Source organism: Medicago sativa, chromosome 8 (genome assembly GCF_051527215.1).
Source record: "Medicago sativa cultivar Bolivia chromosome 8, Bolivia_mono, whole genome shotgun sequence".
Lineage (NCBI taxonomy): Eukaryota > Viridiplantae > Streptophyta > Magnoliopsida > Fabales > Fabaceae > Medicago > Medicago sativa.
In genome coordinates this window covers 61,632,837-61,656,974 of record NC_140756.1, presented here as the reverse complement: position 1 = coordinate 61,656,974, position 24,138 = coordinate 61,632,837, and the positions used below count along the sequence as shown (strand labels likewise).

The 24,138-nt window shown below is 32.4% G+C and overlaps 1 protein-coding gene and 1 long non-coding RNA gene across 2 annotated transcripts; both read right to left on the bottom strand.

Annotated features, from left to right (window-relative positions):
• Nucleotides 1–4,824: 4,824 nt before the first annotated feature.
• Nucleotides 4,825–7,278, bottom strand: LOC146900241 (cyclin-D4-1-like). Its single transcript, XM_085737929.1, has 6 exons — nucleotides 6,940–7,278; nucleotides 6,306–6,392; nucleotides 6,064–6,165; nucleotides 5,778–5,976; nucleotides 5,567–5,688; nucleotides 4,825–5,127 (listed from the first exon to the last, which is right to left on the bottom strand). The coding sequence occupies exons 1-6, from the start codon at nucleotides 7,276–7,278 to the stop codon at nucleotides 4,900–4,902; spliced, it is 1,077 nt and encodes a 358-aa protein (XP_085594055.1). The 3' UTR covers nucleotides 4,825–4,899.
• Nucleotides 7,279–19,895: 12,617 nt separating this feature from the next.
• On the bottom strand, nucleotides 19,896–21,293 carry LOC146900240 (uncharacterized). Its single transcript, XR_015022323.1, has 3 exons — nucleotides 21,026–21,293; nucleotides 20,708–20,906; nucleotides 19,896–20,253 (listed from the first exon to the last, which is right to left on the bottom strand). It is a non-coding gene; the product is annotated as an uncharacterized LOC146900240 (long non-coding RNA).
• Nucleotides 21,294–24,138: the final 2,845 nt, after the last annotated feature.

The following is a 24,138-nucleotide window of genomic DNA, read 5'->3' as shown; positions in this document are numbered from 1 at the left end:
ATGGAATGTTTCAAAATTGGTTTAAGTGCAAAAATACTAAAACTTGGGAAAAGTATAAGAAAGAGACCAAGAAATTAGTAAGTGAAGCGAGAATTAAGCTTTTGAAGCGTTACACCAATCCTTAGGAATCCAAGAGGGATATATATATGTACACACACACACACTTGCTAATGGACGGGAAAGAAAGACGAGGAACTGGGATCAAGTGAAGTGTATTATAGAGTGACAACGTAAGTTTTGGTTCAGGAAAATATCTAAAGGATATATGGAAGAAGTATTTCCACAAATTGTTTGATGAAGGATATCAGATCTTACTGGACACTAACAGGCTAAATGCTAGAGAGGAGGAGCTAAACTACAATTACTATCGTAAGATCCATGAACAAGAGGTAAAAGAATTAATAAAGAGGATGAGTAATGGCAATGCAGTTGGGCCAGACAGTATACCTATTGAAGTGTGGAAAAGTCTAGGAGATAGAGATATTTTGATGCTCACCAAGCTTTTCAACCAGATTATTAGGTCAAATCAAATGTCGGACGAGGGGAGAAGAAGCACTTTAGTACCAATATTTATGAAAAAGGGGGTATACAAAATTGCACAAATTATAGGGGGATTAAACTTATGAGTCATAACATGGAGTTATTGTATAGAGTGATTGAACGGAGACTAAGAAAAGAGACTCAAGTTAGTGAAAACTAATTCGGTTTCATGCTTTAGAGGTCGACAATGGAAGAATAATACTTACTACGACGTGTAATGGAGCGGTACTAAATGGATCAAAAGGACTTTCACTTAGTTTTCATTGATTTGGAGAAGGCATATGATAGAGTTCCTAGAGATATTTTGTGGAACTCCCCGGAGAAGAAATGTGTTATGGAAGTTTATATTCGAGCTATCAAGGATATGTATGAAGAGGTCTCGACTAGTTTGAGGACACGAGGTGGAGACGCCGAATATTTTTCCATTGCAGTATGATTGCACCAAGGTTCAACACTAAGCCCTTAGCTTATCACCTTAGTTTTGGATGTACAAATGAACACATCTAAGAGCGAGCATCAAGATGTATACTTTTTGCTGATGATATAGTTCTACTTGGACATTCGAATAAAGAGTTAAATGGGAGGTTGGAGACAAGTCTTAGAAATATATCGTTTTTTATTGAGTAGAAGCAAGATAGATTAAATGGAATGTAATTTTAGTTAGAGGCAAATCATTTCTAGCGTAGAGGTGAAATTTTGAAATCATATCATACCACAAGTTACACGTTTTAAATATCTTGAGCCTATACAAGTAAATGACGAAGAAATATAAGGAGATGTAAACCATCGAGTCCAAGTTGGGTGTTTGAAATGGAGGAGTGCCTCAAGTGTTTTATGTGATGCGAAAGTACCACTTAAGTTGAAGGGCAATTTTTATCGGACAACGGTGCAATCAACGATGTTGTACAAGACAAAGTGTTGGGTGGTAAAGAACCAACACAAACATAAAGTAAGTGTAGAAGAAATTAGGATGTTTTGTTGAATGTGTGGCAAGACTGGATGTGATACAATTAGAAATGATGACATTAGAGAGAGAGAGAGAGAGAGAGAGAGAGAGAGAGAGAGAGAGAGAGAGAGAGAGAGTTGGGGTAGCACTTACAGTAGAAAATATGGTAGAAACTAGGCTTAGGTTGTTTGACATGTAGAGAGAAGACATGTGGTTTATGTAGTTAGGATAGTATGGAGGAGAGTTAGAACATTAGAGGGTAGGGTAAACCTAAAAAACTATAAAAGAAACAATTAGGAAAATCTAGAGATAAATGAGTTGGAGAAAGACATGGTGTAATATCCCGCTTAAAATTCTAACAGTATTTTATCAGTTAATTGAGTTTGAGAAAAATTAGGGAAAAGGGGAAAATATGTAATTTCACCTAAGGGCTATATGTAGGCAAAATCACATAAGTCCCCTCATTTCTCTACTCACTTACACTCTCTAGAAAATCACAATTTTCTCCTCTTCTCTCTACTCTCTCACGCGCCCTCACTCCCTCTCCATTTCAACTCATCAAAACTCACCAATTCCTTACCAAAATCAACATGCAAATGGAGTAATGAGATCCCTATCATAATGGAATGTCATTGTAAGCTTTAGACCACCATTTAATCCCCTTAAGAATCTGAAATCATCAACACTAGAAATGAGCAAGCTTGTGGTTTGCATGTGGAATTTAAGAGAAGTTTGTGTTATGGTTGGATAATAGAAGCAAGCTTTGAGCAAGAAATCAGAAGCTAGGGTTTTGTCGGCTTGGAATTGGAGCTTTAAAAAGATTTCAGAATCTGTAAAGTGAGTTCGTAGTAGATTAGAACCTACCTCTAGGTTTGATTGTGTGTGAATTGTGAGAAAACTTAATTTTGTGATATTGCATGATAGTATGAATTTCCCCTATGAAATGTCTGTATTGATTGTGTTTATGTTTAGTTTACAAACTTAAGAAATGTAATTTTTGATTGGTTAGTGTTGGGGAAAGTTTAAACATGAGTTTGGTGGGAGAAAAGTGAATTTTAAAGCCGAAAAACAGAATTTTGGGTTCAGGTACTTGATTACATGCTTCTGGTAATCGATTACCTTCATCAGATTTGGACATGTCGAATTAACTAGTAATCAATTACCATCATATGGTAATCGATTACCACCCCTTAAAAACTCAAAATTTTCATTTCAAATCACTTCAAATGGTTTTTTAATTAATTCATAACCCCCTCCAAACTTACCCTAATACTAAATGAGTACTTAAAGTGTAAATTAACTTTTAGGTATGAAAATATTATCACCCGGGTAAACTCTAAATTTTAGAAATGGGAATCCTAATGGATAAACTTGGCTTAGATAGTCAAGGCTAGTTAATATTAGATTGTTCAGAACATGTTAGATATATGTTATAGAATAACATTGCAGATGATATGTGTCCTCGCAGGCTCTGGGTTAGGCTGGGTGAGTTTTTCCCTAGTTGGTAAACCACACGTAGTTAGAGGAGTCCCGCATTAGCCTGATATGATAGGTATTCTTGCCGGTTAGTAGTGGTATGTTGCTGGGTTACTCCACTCGATGCATTCCGTAAAATAAACTCAGATAACTTGTTTGTTACACGCTAACATAAAGATTATTATTATGCCATGAAACATGATTATGATTATCATAGCAAGGGTAAGGAGAAAGCTACTGATTGATCGTGCTTTAGCTTTTATGTATCGTGTTATGTTATGTACTCAGTTATGTAGTTGATATTATGTACTCGTTAGTTAGTATATGTATCAGTCAGACAGATTATGTGTTATTTATGTACCAGTTGTATTGACATGACACTTTGAGACTTATGTATGCTATTATCTCCGTCAGTTTAAGAAATTTGTATTGTATCCAGTACAAAATATTAACGCTCTAGTAAGAATTCTAGACAACTTATTATGAGCGTTACACATGGTTTTTGATAGAAAATTATGGTGTCGTTTGATTCATGTAGTTGACCCTAGTTAATAAAATAAGACTTGGTTGTTGTTGTATTTCGCTCCAGCCACAAAACATCCTATTTTTATACATATCTAAAATGGAAAATTGAAATATAAACAATTGATATATTTTGCTTTGACCCTGTATGTTTGTTTCGATTTTTTTTTTGTCACACCCACAAAAAAATTATTTACACCTAAATCTATTTAAAATTTAATCTTAATACCAAAAACGCCCTCATTCATATAAATCTCACAAACATAAATTTATAATTTCTCTAAATTACTTTTTTTAGGAGAATTTCTCTAAGTTACTATTCTTTAAATTAATAGTGCCTAAGCTTAATGGATGCAGAGAATAGGGGATTTTCTATTCTCTAAATTAAGAATTTTACGTCAATCATCAATTTATAGTTTTTAAGTTAATTTTGGAATTATAGTATGGCTTGGATAACAACGAACCGAATGCCTAAGATTGTAGAAGAACATAAAACTTCTCTTCTTCTGCATCTATGTCATTAGTCATGTATTTTTATTAGTTTCTTATTTTTAATAATTTCATACATTTTTATCTGACTCTTCAGATTTCTTTGATTCATATTTCACTTATTAATGGTTTATATCATCATCGATGATAAAAAGACAGGGATACAAAAATGGCAGAAAACGCAAAACAATATAAACATGACGGAAACATAATACATATATTCTTATATAAACCTAACAGACTCATATCACATAAATCAAACTCTAAATGGAAGGGAAAAAAATTTAAAAAATTGGGGTTTGTTGTGACAAAACATGCTTCTGAAATGTTGTTGTGTCCTGTAAAGCAGTACGAAGAGACATGAAAATAAGGAGAGAAATGAATATGAAGAGGAAGAGAATGGGAAAATAAATTACCAAATTATGTTTACTTTGTTTCATAAAAATTTAAAAACTTTGTACAAAAATAGGGGGAAAATAGAAAAATTCATATTTGCAACACAGAAAAATATTGCGCAATTGTATGAGTGTTGTAGAAATTGTATAGTTGTATCATAGAAAAATATAGTTGTAACATAATATGACACAACAAAATATTCCCTAAAAAAACACAACAATATTATTTCATGAAAAAAAAATGTATTTCATCCACATTTCCTCAACCTTATTAGTTGTCTCTTAAAAATTGTTTCATTATAACAACTAGAAACACCTTATGTTCATGCTAGCATGAAATTTATTAAATTTTTATTGTCTTATTCATTCAAAAAGCAAAATCACATTGAGTATGTTACAAATGCCAACAAAGAGTAGCTAAAAAAATTGCAAACAAAGACCATACTAATCTCCCATTTAACCAAAACCTAAATAGCTTTGGTATAAATAGAGAAAAAGAAGTTGAAATATCATGACAGGAAAGTTCCATCACTATGGAAGGACTTGTCTTTCCCTAGTATTTGAATTTTTAGGAGAAGAATTTGCATCTGATAATTCATTTGTTGTTGTTTCATCACTTTTAGAGCTCAACCATGCAGAATCAACCACTCCATTAGGGCTTTCAGGTATAAATGGTTCAAAGTTGAAACAGTTCGAATCGGAAGACACTTCCATCCGTGCCAAATTTTTCATCAGTTCAATACACTTCAAAGTATTGTCCTGCAAATCAAAAAAACTCTATAAGTCAATAAGTAGAATTATTTTTAAACACAACGTCAGGATGCTATTAACTGATAAAGCACTCACTAAGATATGGACATAGACATTGATGTCATGATACTAGTAATAATTTAAGAAAATGAAAGTGATTGAACATAACTATATGTATTGGTGTCGTGTCAGTGTCGGATACCAGAGACACATTTACTCTGAATTGTTGGTGACGCATATCTGGTAAAAGGTTTTCCCCAAAGGAAAACCAACAAAGGGAAATTCCTATTTTCCATTATAAGGTTTGTCTAACATGTATCAGTGTCCAACAACGACATATATGGGCACATTCAATTATTTAATTTTTTAAATTATTATTGGTGTTGATGTGTTAATGACAAATGTGTTAATGCCAGTGTCAGGACTTAATAGGTTTCCACCAACTTACCTTCTCTACAACAGCAAAACGAGTCAAAACATCATCAATCTCATTTGTCTCCAACTCCTTTGAAACAAAAATTGCAGTTGCTGCAGCAATTTCAGAAGGTCTAAATTCCAAGAAATCAATACCTGCATTGCATTGATTTTCCATCAATAAACACCTGATTAACCCTTACCAAATTAAAAAAAAAATAATGTCATAGTAAATAGAATAATACATTTTGTTATGTCAAACAAGAGATTCACTGAATTCAACATGGATGACTCTGACGGAAACTGCTGCTCAGAAGTAATCTTACTAAGGAAGTAATCCACAAAGGAACATGGAGTTGAAGATTGCATTTTCCAGTTTAAGTGGTTTAATACCAATAGCTCCATCTTTTGAATGCCTTTGGTTTCAAACATTGATTCTCCAAACTGCAATTTACCAAAATTATAAATGAGAAAATCAAAGAAAAATAGAAAATATGCGCAACAATTTTTTATGATAAATGAAAAGCATACCTCAAAGTCTTTAAATTTAGGCAATTTATAACTCTCCTCCAATTTAGCAGCAATCGAGAAACATGCTAAGGACAACAATCGCACACTCCAATCATGGCCTCTCTATAGGGGTTAGTAAAACCATTTACATTATTATATATAATAAAGAAAATATTTGAAAACATTAACTTATAAACAACAACAAAAAATAAGTTGGTTTTATCTTTAAAGAAAATAAGTATTGTTTTTGTATATGATCTTACTTCAAAGTTGTATACTGAGAGGAAACGGTCCATGTAGTTCACAGCTAGAGAAAGGATGCACAACCCAAAACCATAAAATGCAGCAGCCTGTAGATCAAATAGTTTAATCAAAAACCAATATGCAATGTCTCAATTGGGAATCAAAATCCTCACAAAAATAAAAAAAAAAAAAAAAAATCCAAATGTAAGGGGAAGAAAAAATGTGGCAAAAAAAAAATCTCAAATGCATTTGAAGCATCAACAAACTGATGAAAAACAAAACTACTCCTTAACCAACTTCGAAAATCAACTATAAAAACACACATAATATTCAATGAAAAATCCAAGTGAAACACAATGATAAATTCATAAATTAAATTATGAAGAAATTAATATTAGATTTTTTTTAACAACTTTTGAAATGAAAAATTCATTTTTTTTTTAAATGACTAGAATTCAACTAAAATACATTGGGACCACAAATGTAAAGAATTAATAAAATTAACTTGCCAAAAAATCTTAAAGAAGTTTATTTAATAATTTTCATTAAATGAATTTTTTATATATATAACTATGTTCAAAGGAATTGATCACGAAGGAAACAAACAAAAAATTAAACATGTAAGCATCGTCTAATAAAAATAAATAAACACACCTTCCAAATCCACTTAATAGCCTCCATCCTAGTATCAATCAAGTTCAATTCCACAAAAGAATTGTCCCCACCACGAAGCCTCTCGAGATAATCATCACGAGGCAAATGTTCACTCTCTTTCTTAACCAAACACAAAACAATATCATCACTAAGTATAAAAAGACTCAAAAATAGTTCTGATCTCATGTTTTCATAACTCAAACATTGATTGTTAAGATATTTGTGGTCCCATGAAAGAATAGACTCGTCCTCAACACCACTTTTAGAATTTGCAAAACATGTTGATATGTTTTCAAAGCACATAAGGTTTAATAAATCAAACTTATTGCTCCCTTCCATTAGTGAGACCAAAAAATGAATTAGAAATTATGAAAATCAAAATAAGAAAACAATGTTTCAATGGAAGAAACAAAAGAAGAACACTTTATGAAAAAGCATTCGACATAAGAGTATAAAGAGTGAGAGGAAAGTGAGTGGGCAATGTGGAGAATGGACTGGGGCGTATGTAGGAATCCTGAAGAAATGAAAAGAGAAATAAAATATTAGAAAAAAAATAAAAAAATAAAAAAGTGTGCTTGTGAAACAGAGGAACGTTTTGAAAACAACGATGATAAATAGATATCTTTAAATTATACACACTAATTCAACACCTTACTTTCTTTTTATCTCTCTTCAGATAACATCACCAAACTATCACATCTATCAAATAAATATTTTGTTCTCTTTGTTTCAAGGTGCATACACCCACATGTGGTGTACACAAAATATTTTCGTTTTGATAAATCCACAATGAAGTGGTTTGTTCTTATAGTATTGGTCTTATCGGGTGAAAAAAAATGCAAAATAAGCTATATATTTTTATAAAACAGTCAAAATTAACGTAGTTATAATATATTTCATTGACCGTAATATTTGTTATAAATCTTATTCAACGGTACAAATTAAATACTCTTCATTTGATGTATATTTAGACTATTGATCTTATCTCGAAGGAAAAAAAAAAGTTAACAATGCATGTATATCTATTAAGTAGTCAAAATTAACGTAATTATAATATATTTGGTCTACTGTATTTGATTTAATATAATTATGCATTAATTAATAATATACAACGCTGCATCAAAAAAATAATTATTACGAACTCAAAGGGAGTTCACGTACTCTAAACACCAATGTCCTCTGTCAATTGAGTGATGTCATAAAGGAGGATATCGTGGTGACTATGTGGACCAATTTGGAGTCATTGGATATGACCAAATCATTGGCTCATTGATTACTTCCAAAACAACAAATCTATTCATTCAAGATGATATAATAAAAACCCATGGTCAAACAATTGATAGAATTCAAAAAAAAAACTCATTGATGATTTGTGGATATTGAAATGAAGGATTATGAGGAGGATAAACCTTTACTCTTACTACACTCGTTGCCCAAATTTTATGAGTACTTTAAGGATGCATTTCTCTATGGAAAAAGGTAATATTACCTCGGAGAAGTTCTGGTTGACGATTAAGACCAATCAGATGACCATGTTTAATGACTTGAAGTTGTATAGTAGTGTAGAAGTCTTTAAAGTATCAAGAGGAAAAGGTAAGAAAAAAGGGAAATGGGATAAATCAAAATCAAGTTGTGGTGCCAAGTTGAAATGATTCAATTTTTAGAAGATTAGGAACTTCAAGAAGGATAATTTCGAGTTGGGAGATCATGATGATTTTGTGCAAGTACAATTGCCTTATAGGAGAATTATGACTATGCAGAGGCGTTATTGGTTAAAAGTTGGGAACCATATGAGATTGGACTCTGGATCCTCCTTTCACAGGTGTCCAAGGAAGGAGTACTTTAAGACTCTAAAGCTAGAAGAAGGTGGAGTTGTGATGACAAATTTAGCAAGTGTACCAATATGTTCCAAGTAATAAAATAGTATGTTATAATCTCCAAAGGAATTGTTGTTTTCTACTCGAAAATTTACTAAGCCTATAATTAAAAATAGTAGATGGGGGAAGTTTGCAAGTTTTGTTTGATTGTGCAAAGAAAGTTGATTTTATTGCAAGTAAATAAATGGTTTTGATTCAGAGTTTTAGCGACGATAATAATTCTTTGAATCCCTTCTACCTTCTTTGTTGAATTAATGCAAAATACCTACTAATTTAGACCTAAGGATTATATAAAGTTTTGGTTAAAGCAAGACTCCGGCCTAATGAACCCTAATCTAAGATGATTCAGAAATCTAGGGATGTCACTACCTAGTTTGTAAACGCATTAGGCGCAAAACATATGAAATTTAAATAAAATCCCGACCATAACTAAATAACTAAACTGCATTAATGAATTCCAAAAAAAAAATAGAGGTCATCTTATAGTGTTTAGTTACTCATAGTAATTGAATACATGAACAAAGAAGATAAACATACTATAGAACAAGTAAGAGGAAAAGGACTCCTATTTGATGCTTTTGATGCTTTCCTTGCCTTGAACTGGCGCGATTCTGAATGAATGTTTATGTGTGCAAGGCTCTATATCTACATGAATATTTACAACTGGGTTTACACTAGAATTTTGGGCTTTTTCCACCGACCCAGCTTGCAAAATCAACAAAAAGCTTATTTTTCCCACAGCGAAAACACTACTTTTTTGCAACGTGATGCATATGGGGCGCATGGCCCAATAAAATGTGCGGATTTTGTTGTTACTCTATGTTCTTTGAGTGTTTTCCTTCCATGATATGTTCTTAGGATTTGGGACGAAATTTCCCCAACTTGTATTGTCTTCGAAACCTGCTAAATCTCCTTTGATCTTTAGATGACTTGATTTGCCTAATTGCATGATTTGTCAATATAAAAAGACTCAAAACACCTACGGAGTTGTTTGGCTTCGCAAGAAATAGAATTAAAACCACTAAAATGAAAACAATACAAAATTTTCCTTAAACCATGAACAACTCATCTAAAACTCTTATAAAATGACCTCAATTTTTTATTAATTGACTGAAAAACATTGCTAAAACATCATCAAATGAGTTTTCATGAAGTTATTCCCCTTGTAAACAGTGAGGTTTGTACGGTTCAAGAAATTGGTTCATTTTCTCTTATGATGTTTGATAATTGTGAGCCCTTTTTGCAAGATGTAAAGTGTGTTCCTAAACTTAGGCGAAATATGTTGTCAATAAAAATATTTGATGTATTAGGCTATGGCACCAGTATCATCAAATAGGTAAAGGTATGAAATTATGGGATTTATACTTTTTACATGGTTCTACTATTATTTTATGTGCATGAACAACAAAGTCTAGAACCCCATTGAACAACTGAGCTATGTAAGTTTGGGTTCGTGTGTAACACCCCAATTTTTATATTTTGAATTAATTATACGATGTTTAATAAGTGGAGTTTTGATTAATATTATTATTAATGCTTCTTGTGCTTGAGTATTATTTTATTGGTAAGAAAATAGAAATAATGATGTGGAGTGGGAAGTGGTTTAAGAAAGTTAAAAGGAACGAAGAGGAGAGTCCACACAAAATAAATAATGAGTCGTGGGTGTAGAATGTAAGTTTTTAATAAGTGGGGGAAGGGAGAAGTAAAAGAGTAGTGGATAGGAAATAAAGGTAATTATAGATATTAGTGAGCCCATATATATATATATATATATATATATATATATATATATATATAGGAGTATTAGGGTTTAGAAATCAGTTTTTGGTTGATCAGAGAAAAGGAAGAAAACAATCAAAGAGAAAGAAGTGGAACCTTAGTGCAGCAACATCGAGCCAAACCGAATGTATCTACGGATTCGAGGTAAGGGGGAAAATTTATTCATCTCTAGGGTTTATGTTTTTTTTTATGGTGAGGTTGTAAAGAGGTTAGGGTACGATGCTATTAATATGATACGAGATTGTGATTAGAGATTGCTGACGAACGAATTACAAAGGTGATGTTGGAAGATGAGAAATCGTTGAGAGAAAATTGGGATTCTGAGTAGAAGTAATTTTGAGTGTTTTTGGAAAATAAGTGATTCTGGGATAAGCTGTTTTTTTTGGGATGTGAAAATATGATTTTTCAGAGAAGTATGATAGGATTAATTGAGTAGAACGCGTAGGCGAAAACGGAATTGAAATCGGGATAACAGTCGAATTTTTACGAACGAACGGCAAAACCGGCAAAACCGGGACTGTAGAGAGCTGCAGCGCAGGTCACTGGCTACTGCCTTCCCAGGCCTGGGCGCAGCTTGCCAGCGCCTGAGCGCAGCAAGGCAGCCCCTCATGCATGACTGCTTTGTTGTACCTTTGTTTTCGTGCTGCCTGAACTGCGAGTGTTGCGTTCTTGTGCCTTTTTGACCCTTTTCTATTCCGAATTGAGCTTAGGTGTCTTCATGAAAGTTTTAGGTATGGATGTTAGTTTTCAAATGGATTTTGTCTCACCTCCATAATCCATCCACAACGTGAGTTATGATCAAAACACTACACGGATGTCAGCACGGTCACGCGATCTGCCTAGGTTCAGGAAAACCAATCTCTCCCCTCTTCTCTGTACCGAATTGGATTTAGGTTTCTTCATGAGAAATATATATATGAATGTAAGATCTATTTTTGTTTTAACTTGGATTATATTAGACCTCTACAACTTGAGTTATGGTCAAATTACTGTACCTGAGTTATGCTGCACTTTTCATGGAACTTCAGCATAATATTTTCTACGAACCTTAGAACAATCCTAGGGAATAATAGTGATTTTAAGAAGGTTGTTAACGTGAAAGGTAAGGTTAAGGGCTCTAAACTATATACCTAAATGAGGGAAAGGGTTTTAAGCGTAATTCGAAGTAATCCTTCCAAAAATAATATTGAGCCTAAAGGGTGAAGTAGTTAAACAATAGGAGGAGAAATCTAGGGCGATATAGATGTGTAACTCATGGTGATTAATAATGTCGAGGTTGAAGATGGGATATGTATGTATGTATGTATACATAAGATGTTAATAACGAAGTTGTATAGATGAGGAATTTGATGATGAGGAGAGAAATGATGCTTATGAAAGACATGAAGGTAAAGTAGAGAGAGTTGGAAGAGGTTAATTCATGAACTAATAAAGATGAAAATAATAATAAATTAGAGTAAGGAATAAATTTAGAGACGAGTATATATGAAGAGAGAGAACATAGGGAAGTTGTTAAGTTGAAGATTAAACGAGTCAAAGTAATTAATGAACTCAAGATGAATGTTAGATAAAAACTTATAAGGTGAAAAATGAATAAAGATTATAGAAGTCGAATTTAGATGATCGTAGGCGATGAGAGGGTCGTTAAGACGAAAGGTAAAGGAAGATAAGGAGTTGTGCATTTAGTGGTGAAAGATAATATGAATGATGATATCGATGAATAAGACGGGGATCCATTAGAAGAGAACAAGATGTATAGAAAATAAGATAAGAGGTAATAGTTATAATGTTTGATGATAAATATAACGACTGGTATCGAGAGAATAACTCCTTAAAAATTACAATGAAGTTTTAGTGAGGAAAGTTGTTGAAGTCAAAAGTAACGATAAGATGAGATAATAACTTTAAAATAGAACGAAGTTAAAGTTAGGAGAATGATCATTGTATAGATGACAACGAATGTGAGAACGAGGAAATAAGATATAAAGTTTCTTTAATGGGAAGAATAAGTATGAAAGAGTTAATGGCAATGGTGAGGGAGAGCCTAGTTATGTAGGGAAGGGAAGTTTTATGTAATGATAATGAATAAGAAAACATCTTGAGACTGGGAATGAGAAATAGGATATGATATCAGGGAATAAAGTATATAGAGGGCCTTGAATAGATGAGAGAATAGAGTACGTCTGTGAGATGAATAATAAAATAAAATAAATGGATGTTGGCATAGAATGAGTCATGTGTAAGGTGTGGATTAATGAAAAGATAAGGTGGTGATATAAGCGGATAATAGAAAGTAATGATGAGGACTCCTAGAACTATGACAGAGAGTGATGACGAGTAATATTATATATATGTAAAGAAATTACTATGATGGGAAATGATGAGTTTATATTATAATACTGATGAGAATAACGATGTTTATGTTGTTGTGATGATGAGAGTGGTGATGGTTAATTTATGACGATGATGAGAGTGATGATATTTATCTATGATGATGATGGGAATGGTTATGATGTTTTGTGTGCTTGCATTAGAGTCGTGCATTTTAGTGAAATCTTGCATTAGTATGTGGATTATGTGATGAGTGTATACTTGTAATACTTGTTGATTTTAATTCTATGCGTCCATGTAGAGTATAGAGCATGATGTCTTGCATTGTTATGTAGTGAAAGTCCAGTAACATACCTCTGGCAAATTATGCAGTGAAAGTCCATTAACATACCTCTGGCAAATTATGCAGTGAAAGTCCATTAACATACCTCTGGCAAAATATGCAGTGAAAGTCCAGTAAGTGTGAAAATGATGTGTTGTAGTGATCTATGAAAAGAAGAGATTATGCATAATAACCGTTGAGAGTGAAGATATGGTGGAGATTATATTATTTTGATATTTATTTAATATGCGTGTTTTTCCCTATTATTATGTTATGGTAGGATTTCTCACCCCTTATTTTGTTGTGTTGTTTTATGTATGGTGGTTGTACCTTGAGTACAGATACTCAAGTTGACAAGGAGTATCTATGGGACGTTTTAGAAGGTGGAGATGAGGAGATGCCCTCCGTTTAGTTCTGTTATTAGTAATTGAATAAGTATGTAGTCGCTACGAGCTCTGATATTGTAACACTAGGGTTGGGGATGACGATTTAATTTTTAATTGCAGTTTGAGTTGAATCTTGAAAACTTTGTTATTTTCCTATTTATGATTATTGAATGACAAGTATGAAGTTATTAATGTGATCAGTGAATAACTGTCTTCTTCTCCAATGGATTTATTTTAAAAGAAAACATTTTATCGTTATTCTGTGATATAATGTTGAGTTTTGTAACATCCTTACTATTAAATATATTCTTATTATTTAATAATTATCGTTGGGAAATAGGGTGTTACATCGTCCATGTTAGTGGCATGGGTTTAATTTGACAAGCTGAAAAAAAAGGTTTTCTTGGCGATCGAACTGAATTGGAGATATTAGAAACTAACATCGGCCTAGATATAAGCTGGTTAGAATACTCAATGTTGATATGGAGAGACGTTAAACATTTATCATCGTTTTAGAGAGGCGGATGTAGGAATACTAAGATAGCTATGTTTAACCAAAGTGGGTTTCAAAATAATATTTCTAAAGTTTTGATGATAACAATTTATGAAAGAACAATTGGGTACCCTGATGTTTTTTCAAGTATCTAGGACCATAAAATTAAATTCTAACTCTGAAGTCAATATTCTGATTCTCAAACACCAAGCTCTAAATGCAACGGAACGTATTTGGTACCCTATAAGAAAGCTCTGATGACAAAACTATGATTTGAATAAGGTCAACAAAAGTCAAAGCTCTGATCATAATGTATCAAGACTTGAACTCTATGGGAGCAGACTCTGATAGACACAGTCAACGGTCAACACTCTAATGAGCTCTAACCAGTTTTGTGTTTTTTTAAGAGACGCCATTGTCCAAGTTCTGCAGAAATTTTGTCTTATTCTGAACACGTGCAGAAACAGACAATGGTTTCTCAAGCCAAAGAGAATGCAACAGATCATTCCAAAAGAAGCAAAACATTCAAACTTTGATCAAAGCTTCTCTAAGAAGATCGATGTGCCGACAATTCTTCAAACAAAGGCTCTATTCATTTATCCTATGACTTTGAGCATTTGAAGAAATTAAGAGACTTCACGTATTCAAATTGTGTCAAAACTCTATTAAAATTTGGGTCATGTTAACTTGTGCCCTAAGGGCACATGTTAAGGAATCCAAAAAGAGAAACTTTGCATTGGAAAACATGATATTTTAACTTTTTAGAAGTTGACTACACGGCTTTTGATGCATATATTTCTATAATGAGTTCCTTAACATGTGCCCTTGAGGGCACAAGTTAACATTTGCCTTAAAATTTATATCGCACAAACACTTTGAAAATTTTATGCAAACTTTCAATCCTAGAATTTCGTAACTGTTTGGAAGTCAATTGAGCTTAACTTAATTTACCACTCTCAGAGTCTCAAGTGTAAGCATCAATCAATTTTATTTGTAAACTTTAATTGTAAGAAGTCGACAAGGAGAGGTAGAAAACCTTAGACTTATGTATGGAATTAGACCACGAATAAATCTAAGGAAATAGACCACAAACCTTGTCCAAATTCACTGTTACAGCCACAAAGCCCAAGATCTATCTACAAAACACTATTTCAATCATCATACCAAAGCAATAGAAGCAAACACAGAACAAAAGTAAGAATATAAAGAAGAAATCGAAGAAGAAGGAAAGTCACCATATCAGATAATGTCGTTTGTGGTGTTCGGATTACAATGATGGTCGTTTTCATGTTGATGTATGAACCAAACAGAGAGCGATGGAACAATAAAGAAGTTTAAGGCAAATGAAAGGGTGGAGACTAAAGAAACTAAATAGGAGTACTCCCTCCGGTCACTATTATAAGCAAAAGTTCACTTTTTAAATTCATTCAATAAATGATGTATGTAGTCTATATATAGACCACATACATCATTTATTGAATGAACTTAAAAAGTCAATTTTTGCTTATAATAGTGATCGGAGGGAGTACTCCATAGAGATATACTCCCTCCGGTCTCAAATGTAAGAAACAAAAAAAAATGCACACATATTAAGAAAGTGGATTGACCACATTTAAGTCATTATAAAAAGTAATATTTTTCTAATTTTACTCTTGTCTTGGAGTAGTAAAGACATTAATGAAGTGGTTTTAATGAGGGTAAACTTGGAATAGTGGCATTTAATACGTTCATTTTACTATACTTTTTCTTATATTTGAGGCCATCAATTTTATTTTTTTGTTTCTTACATTTGAGACCGGAGGAGTATGTACTGTGGGGAAATGAAAAATGCGGAGATTGAATTTGAAAATGGTGAACAAAGTAATAAAGTCACCTTGGTGTCTGCAAAGATTCATAGGAAAAGTTTTTCTGACGAGAAGATGTAGTGATTACTCCCTCCGGTCCTAAATATAAGCAAATTTAACTTTTTAGGTTCATTCAATTAATGATGTATGTGGTTTATATTATGGACCATTCAAATTTAACTTCTTAGGAATCCTCATTTAATGATGGCATTTGGGAGTGGAATATAGGAAATTGCATGGTTTTTAAGAGAAGTGTTATTTAGCACGACATATTAGACAACGAATTTCGACGAATGCTCAAATGTGTTATTTTCCACTGTACATATGTTACATACTCCCTCCGGTCCTAAATATAAGCAAATTTCACTTTTTAGGTTCATTCAATTAATGATGTATGTGGTTCATATTATGGACCACATACATCATTAATTGAATGAATGTAAAAAGTCAAATTTGCTTATATTTAGGACCGGAGGGAGTACACGGTTCTCTCTTACTTGGGCTAAAAAAATGATGTTTTGGACAGTACAAACTTGCCGCTTCTTCTGTAAATCATCATTGTTTGTCATCATACTCAGTGGTAACTTTCTCACTGTGTCTAACTAGGGTTAGGATCCTCTCCATTTATAACTTCTTCAATTTGTTCCATTTAGAGAGATAAAGACATACAAAAAGTAAAAAATAATTAATGATGGTGGGACCCACTTAATGTTGGGATCCACCACTTATTTTTTGTGTCTATCTCTTTCCAAATGACATCTTCCATTTATTTTTATAAATGTTAGAAGCACAAGTACAGTATGTAACAGGGGTGGGCATGGTTCGGTTAACCTAAAAAACCGAACCGAACCGAACCGAAATTTTGAAATGGTTCGGGAAAACTGAACCGAACCGTTTCAGGTATGGAGCTAACCGAATTGAACCAAAGGAGGGAACATTCAATAGTGGTGAGTAGTTTGCTCTAGCAACAAGATTGGTGGTTTCATCTAACAGCAGCAGGCCCAATCAACGTGCACTCTAATGGTAATGGTGATTATTCCAAAGATTGTGACTTTCTAGAGCGTGATCAACATTTCCTCTATCACATGAAGCTATGTTTTGGATAGGTACGTAGAAAATCAAGGAAAACACTTACACGCATTCATGTGATTCCAACAAATTTATTGTCGTACCATATATCATTTTCCGATTTTTAATGCTTTGAGAGAAAATGTGTACGTGTTCTGATATTAATGTTGGTAGTTGCCTGAGAAGAAAATGTTAGAAATTGTAAAAGGATGGAGATGGGAGGCTGCAAGTTTGAAGAAGATTAAGGCTTTGGTTGGGAGTTTGGAGGGGAAGGGAGGGGAGGGTTTTGGGGGGTTGGAAATATATAGAAAAATGGAAAAAAAAAATTCACATTTTTTGAAAAAACAGTTTTTTAGAGAATGATAAACTAATATTTATAATTAATATACTTTTAATTTTAATAATATAATAACAACATAGATTGGATCTGAAAAATTCATATAAACCCTCCATAACCTCCCAAAAGCCTCCCCCAATACAATTTTTGAGTTCCCCCAAATGAGGGGGATTTTTTATTATGAGTAAAAAATTAATCTCCAAAGCCCTCTCCTCCCAATGTCTTCTATTTCTTCCACTTGCTCCTTTCTTTTTTCCAAAACCCTCCCCTCCCCTCCCCTCCAAACTTCCAAACAAAGCCTAAGAGTTAAAGAACAAGAAGGAAACTAGAGAATCAATGGAATTAAGCATTAGATTTCCAGAAACTAGAAAGAGCAATTGTCATACTCATCAAGTTTATCTCATCTCATCTCATTATAACAAAAGTGAGTTCTTTGATTAGGTTTTATATTCAAGCTTAGGGTTTAGATTGTATGTGAATCCTTTGACAAAATTAAGAAGGGGCTGATTTGAAAGTAATGATTGATTATTTGGTTATGCATGTAGAAAATTAGGGATTTCAATAATAAATGTTAGGATTCACCCAAATTGTGAATTTAGAATTGGGGAAACCAAGAATAAATTTGAATAGGCAATAAAGAAATGAGGTCATTCACACTCTTGTTGGGGTTGTCACATTATCATCTAGTCCTATTATTTATTCTGATGTACCTTGCTGTATAAATATTTTTATTATCAATGAAATGTTATAAGCAATAAGTTATCACATGATTTATGTCTAAGACTCAACATAAATTAAAAATCGACTCGATATTAAAATTAAAAGAAAAGACTAGACTCAAGGGTTACCTCCCCATAAGAGCATGTTTAACGTCTCGAGCTTGACGAACCAAGGCCCAAGACAGGGTGGATATTTCAACTTGTAGTCAATAGTTCTCTTCTTTTTCTTCTTTGCAAGAAGAGCATCGGTATACTTCGCACATGGTATTAGTGTCTCTTGTTCCAAGTTTATAAACCTTTTCCATTTATTTTTCCATTTGTGCTTTCTCTTATAAGGTGCTTTAAAAGTTATCATTGATGCTTGCACTCCTTTGCAAGAAGACTAGGCGTAAATTTTCTGACAATATCAATCCCTCCTTTATAAGCATTTTCACACCTTAGCTTCTTGTCAAGTGATTCATTTTTTTAGGATCCCTCATCAGTGGCGGAGTCAGGAATTTTATAGAGTCTGGACAAAATTTTAACTGTAAATTCACATGTGACATAATATATAAATAGTCATAAATCGAAGTAAAATATGTTCGTCATTTTATCAAAAAAAAGTACAATTTGAAATAAGAAAGATGAAATATAACCTGCCAATAGTGTGCTAAATTAAATTAGGAGGTAGATGCCCTTTCCGAGACCTCTTTGAGGTGAATGTTCGAATAATATCAACATCATCAAGTGACTTGAATATCTCCCGCTCGGTGTAACATATCATCAAGTCATTGAACCACACATCGTTGATCTTGTTGGTATCAATTCCTTCTCACGGACTTATAAGATTATTTTATTAGCTTATTGACAGGGCTTGACAACTGGTGGACTTTCAATTTTTGTTGATGTTGGTTATAACTTTGGTGCACCCGATATTGTTGAAGATCCACAAATTAGAAGTTAAAATCTGATTTATTATGCCATGTTGTAGAAGTGGTTGTAAGTTTTTTTAGGTATGAAGTGATTGTAAGTTGTAACTTGATAGTGGGTCATTTTGTGTAATAAGCTATTATGAATAGTGATTCAAATTTTGTTACCATAAATTAAATGAGCAATGGAGTATATATAGATTTTGATTTCTTTGAGTACTGACTATTTATGTGAGTATTGAGTATTGGTTTGGGTGAATGGTATTAATAGTTCATAGTTAGGGAGAATTATTCTAATTAAGTCACTTCAAGAATTTATTCTAAAAATTTATTACGGTAATCAATTTCAAATTCCAATGATATTGATTAAACAAATTTTAGTGGTAACTTTATGAATTATTCATTTTTAGAATTTATAGTAGATTACAAAATATAAAAAAAAAAAATATGATAAGTTTTAGTGACAGCCGCAACCGTAGGCAGAGGTCCTTAATGTTTTTAAAATGGTATCCTTAGAATTACCTACGGTTTTGTCCATAGGTAAAGGTGGAAAAACATGCAGTGACATCTATTTGACAATGACAAACGGATTTAGCTACGGAAATTAACCTTATAGTGACGGATTTCAGCTGTCACTAAAATTCATATTTCTTGTAAATTTCTTGTGGTGATACAAAGAAAGTAGGGGTTAAGTAATAATGGGTTAAGTATGGGCATATGCCCAAACTCGCCGGTTGGTAAAACTGCCTTGTCCATCATATCAAGTCTTCGAACACAACTATTTTATAGGATTTTTACTTTTTGAAGTGGGTTTTTGGATGTCCTCCCATTGTCTTTGTACTTTATTTTTCTTATTAATAAATTTTGCCTTTATTATTAAAAAAGTAAAAAATATGATTATTCTTGGTAGTAACTCTTCACATTTCTTTAACTCCTTCAAGTACATATTGAATTAGATTTAAAATACACTTTCAACAACTTTTATGTTATGCATAACTTTTATAAGATAAATACTTAGTATAAATGCTATAGTAAGTCATACTGTCATAGTAATCCCTCTATAGCTATGCTGCATTAACTTGCGTACAAATTAATGACAAATTAGAAAGACATATTGTCTGAGATATAATATGGCAGCGTATAATTTTCCTGCATGTGGAGCAACCATTCATCCTATGCCAAGCTTAGCTCCAATATTATATCCTTAACCAAATTTATCCAACCCATCTCTTGGTAATTTTCAACAACATCTGCATAAGAGTCAAAACATATAAGTTTACCAATTAATTATTCAATAATCAAACCAACCTTCATTGGCGAGCACTTGTTTTATGGACTATTTTTAATTAAAATGTATTTACATGGAACAAATTAAAACAAAAAATTATAAAAACACTATTCTGGTCTACTTCTCTTACATGAAACAAGTTAACTTTAGGCCCCTCAAAAAAAAAAAATTAAATTTAGGCATGCACTTGCAAAACAATTTTTTTTAGTACAGTTGATTTAGAAGACATGAAACATCAATACTAAAATTTGTTATAATTACTCCTCAAAATATGATAGCGCTCAAAACAAATTTGTAAATAAAAACAATTAGTAATTCAAAATAGATAGAAATCTTATAGATATACTCCTAAAAATAAACTATATGAAGGTGACTATGCATAACATTAACTAATAATTTCTTAAATAAAAAAATACCTTCTTTTGTGCTTACAGGTGTACTCATGCTTAATCAAAGAAATCACACTCGTTTGAGATTTATGTCGAACATTCATAAAACGAACAAAGGTGCAAAGATCATAGACGACGCAAAAATATGAGATAATGGTGATGAATTTCATGTGGTTGAGCCTGACATGATAGTCCGTGAACTTCGTTTTGTTATCTCGCCATGGATCTAATTGAGAAAGAAAAAAATACAAAACATTGAATTGGAGAGAAAAGCAAAAAAATATGTATGCAATTAGTGATAGAAAAATAGGAAAAACTTGTAATCGTTATACATATAGTATCGACCTTGGAAAAATGAAGCCATAGTTTGTCTACTCCGTTCAGAACATATCACCATAATCAATTATATAATACAAACATATATAGTATTTGAATGAATATTGTTGGAAAGATAGCATGAGGCTTCTATAAGAACTCTTCGCAAAATCAATATACGGAAGGCAAAAGGGAGGGAGGGAGGGAGGGAGGGGGAGAGAGAGAGAGAGAGAGAGAGAGAGAGAGAGAGAGAGAGAGAGAGAGAGAGAGAGAGAGAGAGAGAGAGCTTTGATTGCATTGTTATAGAGAACACAAAGATCATTTATATAGAGTTCAACATAATAGGGGGATGGTGAGTTTTCATGATACCTAAATTTATAATATTATAAATAAAATCTAGTAATTATAATTTTTAGATGACAAAATTACATATTGAAAATTATGTTCTAATGATTCCTCCAAAGTAGAATACACTCTAAAAGTTGATAATTAACAAATAAAATTCTAACAAAATACACACAAATATATGTGGGTGTTTGTATTATTAATTTATATGATTGATGTTAACAAATTATTTTCGTTTTTTCTTTTTTATTTTTCTAAAACTACTTTGGGAAAATACACATCCTAAAACTTTAGTAGAGTAATATTCTTATCTTTATTCCTTAATTTCTATAACTTGAGTCTAGCGCAAGTTATTGGTGCATAACGTCAGTATTTTAAACCACCGGCTACCGACGTTTATTTGTACCAAAAAAATAAAAGTTTCCCTAATTTGTTCCATTGATAAAGTAAGCATCTAACATAGAATTTTGTTTGATTCAGTACTGTCAAGGAACTTTCACATGGCATAGGTGGTCAGATAAAATGAAAGAAATACACATAGCTGACGTACTCGCTTTCATACGAATACGTCAACATAGAAAAATGAAATAAATAAATTAATTTTTTTGAGTATTAAAACTATATTTTTTTTCACTGAAATCGAGTACGTCAACCCTAGCCGTCAGCCCTTTCTTCTTATTGTTTATCGAAGAGGGGCGATTTAGGGTCAATTTTGACCCAGAATCACCCCTCCGAGTTGTTTTTCTTTATCCAAATTAAATAAGTGGTTTCCACATATTTTTAGTTTTCTTTCAATTGTTTTTGTGATTTCGTCGTGACTATGTTTGTTTTGATTATTTTCCGTCCTTGTGCAATGTTTTTTGATTTCCCGTCTTAGTGCGGGTGTTTATTTGATTCAGCCTAAAAGATTAGCTTTGAGCAAGTGCATAACCGATCAATGACTTTTGCGCCGTCAACGCTGCAGATCTTGAGATATGAGTATTCCGAAGACTTAAATATAGTCATATTTGTAGGCATATGTACTTTGCCGTTTTATGTTATTAACATGGATGTTGTGAGTTTGTTCGCAGAATCATCTTTTTTGTTTTAAGCGACTTTGGATTTGTATTGTATTGATGTACTCTATCAATTTGAATGAGTGAATATCGTTTATTGTTGTAAAAAAAAACAATCATGGAAAAAAATTGTAGTGCAAGTTAAACAAAATTATAAAAGAAAAGTGTAAGTAATTGTTTGAATTTGAACTATGCCGAGTATGACTCGCAACTTTATTCCACGTTTCCAACCACCAAGCCACCTTAATTTATAACTCAAGTTTAGGGATGTAAATGGATATCCATGGATACGGATAGTGTGATATTTATATCCGCTCCGTTGGATAAATATGAAATTCGTACCCTATCTATATATGTGTATATCCGTTTAGCGGATAATCCATGGATTTTGAGGTATCAACGGATTTATACAGATATCATAACATTTATAAATAAAAAAATAAATAAAAAATTGTTAATTTTTTTAATTGAAATTTAAAAACAAAAACAATAAATAACAACCACATACATTATAATAACAACAAACATCATTGACTCAACAAAAACAATAATAAAGTTTCTTACATTTAATAAAATTAAAGTTCTTTGATTTAACAAAAACATAGATAAAGCTCATCACATTCAACAAAAACAAAGCTTCTTGCTTCAACAATACTGGCCACTTTCACTTCCTTCTAAAGGAGTGTAATATATGTTTGAACAGTTGTGTAATAACTAATAACATTCACAGGATCAATGTTGTTTGCTTACGAGTTAGAAAGTTGAAAGGTATTAAGGTTATTTATGTAATTTATTCGGTTTAATAGCGGGTATGGATATCAGCGGGTGTGGATACCATTAAATCTGCATCTGTATCCATTAATTAGTGGGTAGTTAAAATATCTGTTTATTTTATCCATGGATATCCATTAAGGTATCTGCTCCGTGTCCGTGACAGATTTTAACCACGGATATCCACGGGTGCGGATTCTTTTGCCACCCTTACTCAAGTTAAATGTTTAACTTATATATGTATGTTGTTTTATTTCTTTTGATACTTAATAGGATAAATATCATTTTCGTTCATGAATGTGTAACAAATAGTCATAATAGTCTTTCAGTGTATCTAAATTCTAAAATAGTTTTTGATTATGTACTACATTAGTCAAAATAGTCATAATATTAAAATGTTCTGTTAATATTGTCATATCAGGTTTGATTCTCCCACTTGGTTTGGCCTGGTGGTGTTGGGTTAAGACTTTGGAGTGTGTTCATCTCAAGGTCTCAAATTCGATTCTCCTCGGTGCTAATTTGTGTGGCTAGTTTAGCTTCTTCAACAAAAAATATTACCATATCAGTCTTTTAATATACTTACCATCATATCAGTCTCTATAAGAAAATAGTTATTATCAACATACAAAGAATATTTTAACGTCGGGGACTATTTTGATCAAAGGAGTGCACAATCAGGAACTATTTTGAAATTTCAATGCACTGAGAGACTATTGTGGTTACTCGTTACATGTTTAGGGACGAAAATGACTATTTCCCCTACTTAATATATATGCAAGTATTTTTTTTAATAAATCGAGGGTCAATTTCAAAGGAGAGAATAAAAAGTTGTCACAAAATAGTTGTACAAAAATCATTACTCTATTATCTCTATCACGTGACTCTCATTTTCTTCTTTGTTTCAAGGTGTATATACCTCTTATAGGGTGTACATCAAATATCTTCCTATTTAATTTCCGGATCCATCTTCAT

Excerpts from the sequence above, each read along its gene's own strand:
- LOC146900241 (XM_085737929.1), bottom strand. The coding sequence starts at position 7,278 with ATGGAAGGGAGCAATAAGTTTGATTTATTAAACCTTATGTGCTTTGAA. Across the intron at positions 6,166-6,305 it reads TCTCAGTATACAACTTTGAA|AGAGGCCATGATTGGAGTGT; the intron begins GTAAGATCATAT and ends TAACCCCTATAG. Across the intron at positions 5,977-6,063 it reads CTAAATTTAAAGACTTTGAG|TTTGGAGAATCAATGTTTGA; the intron begins GTATGCTTTTCA and ends GGTAAATTGCAG.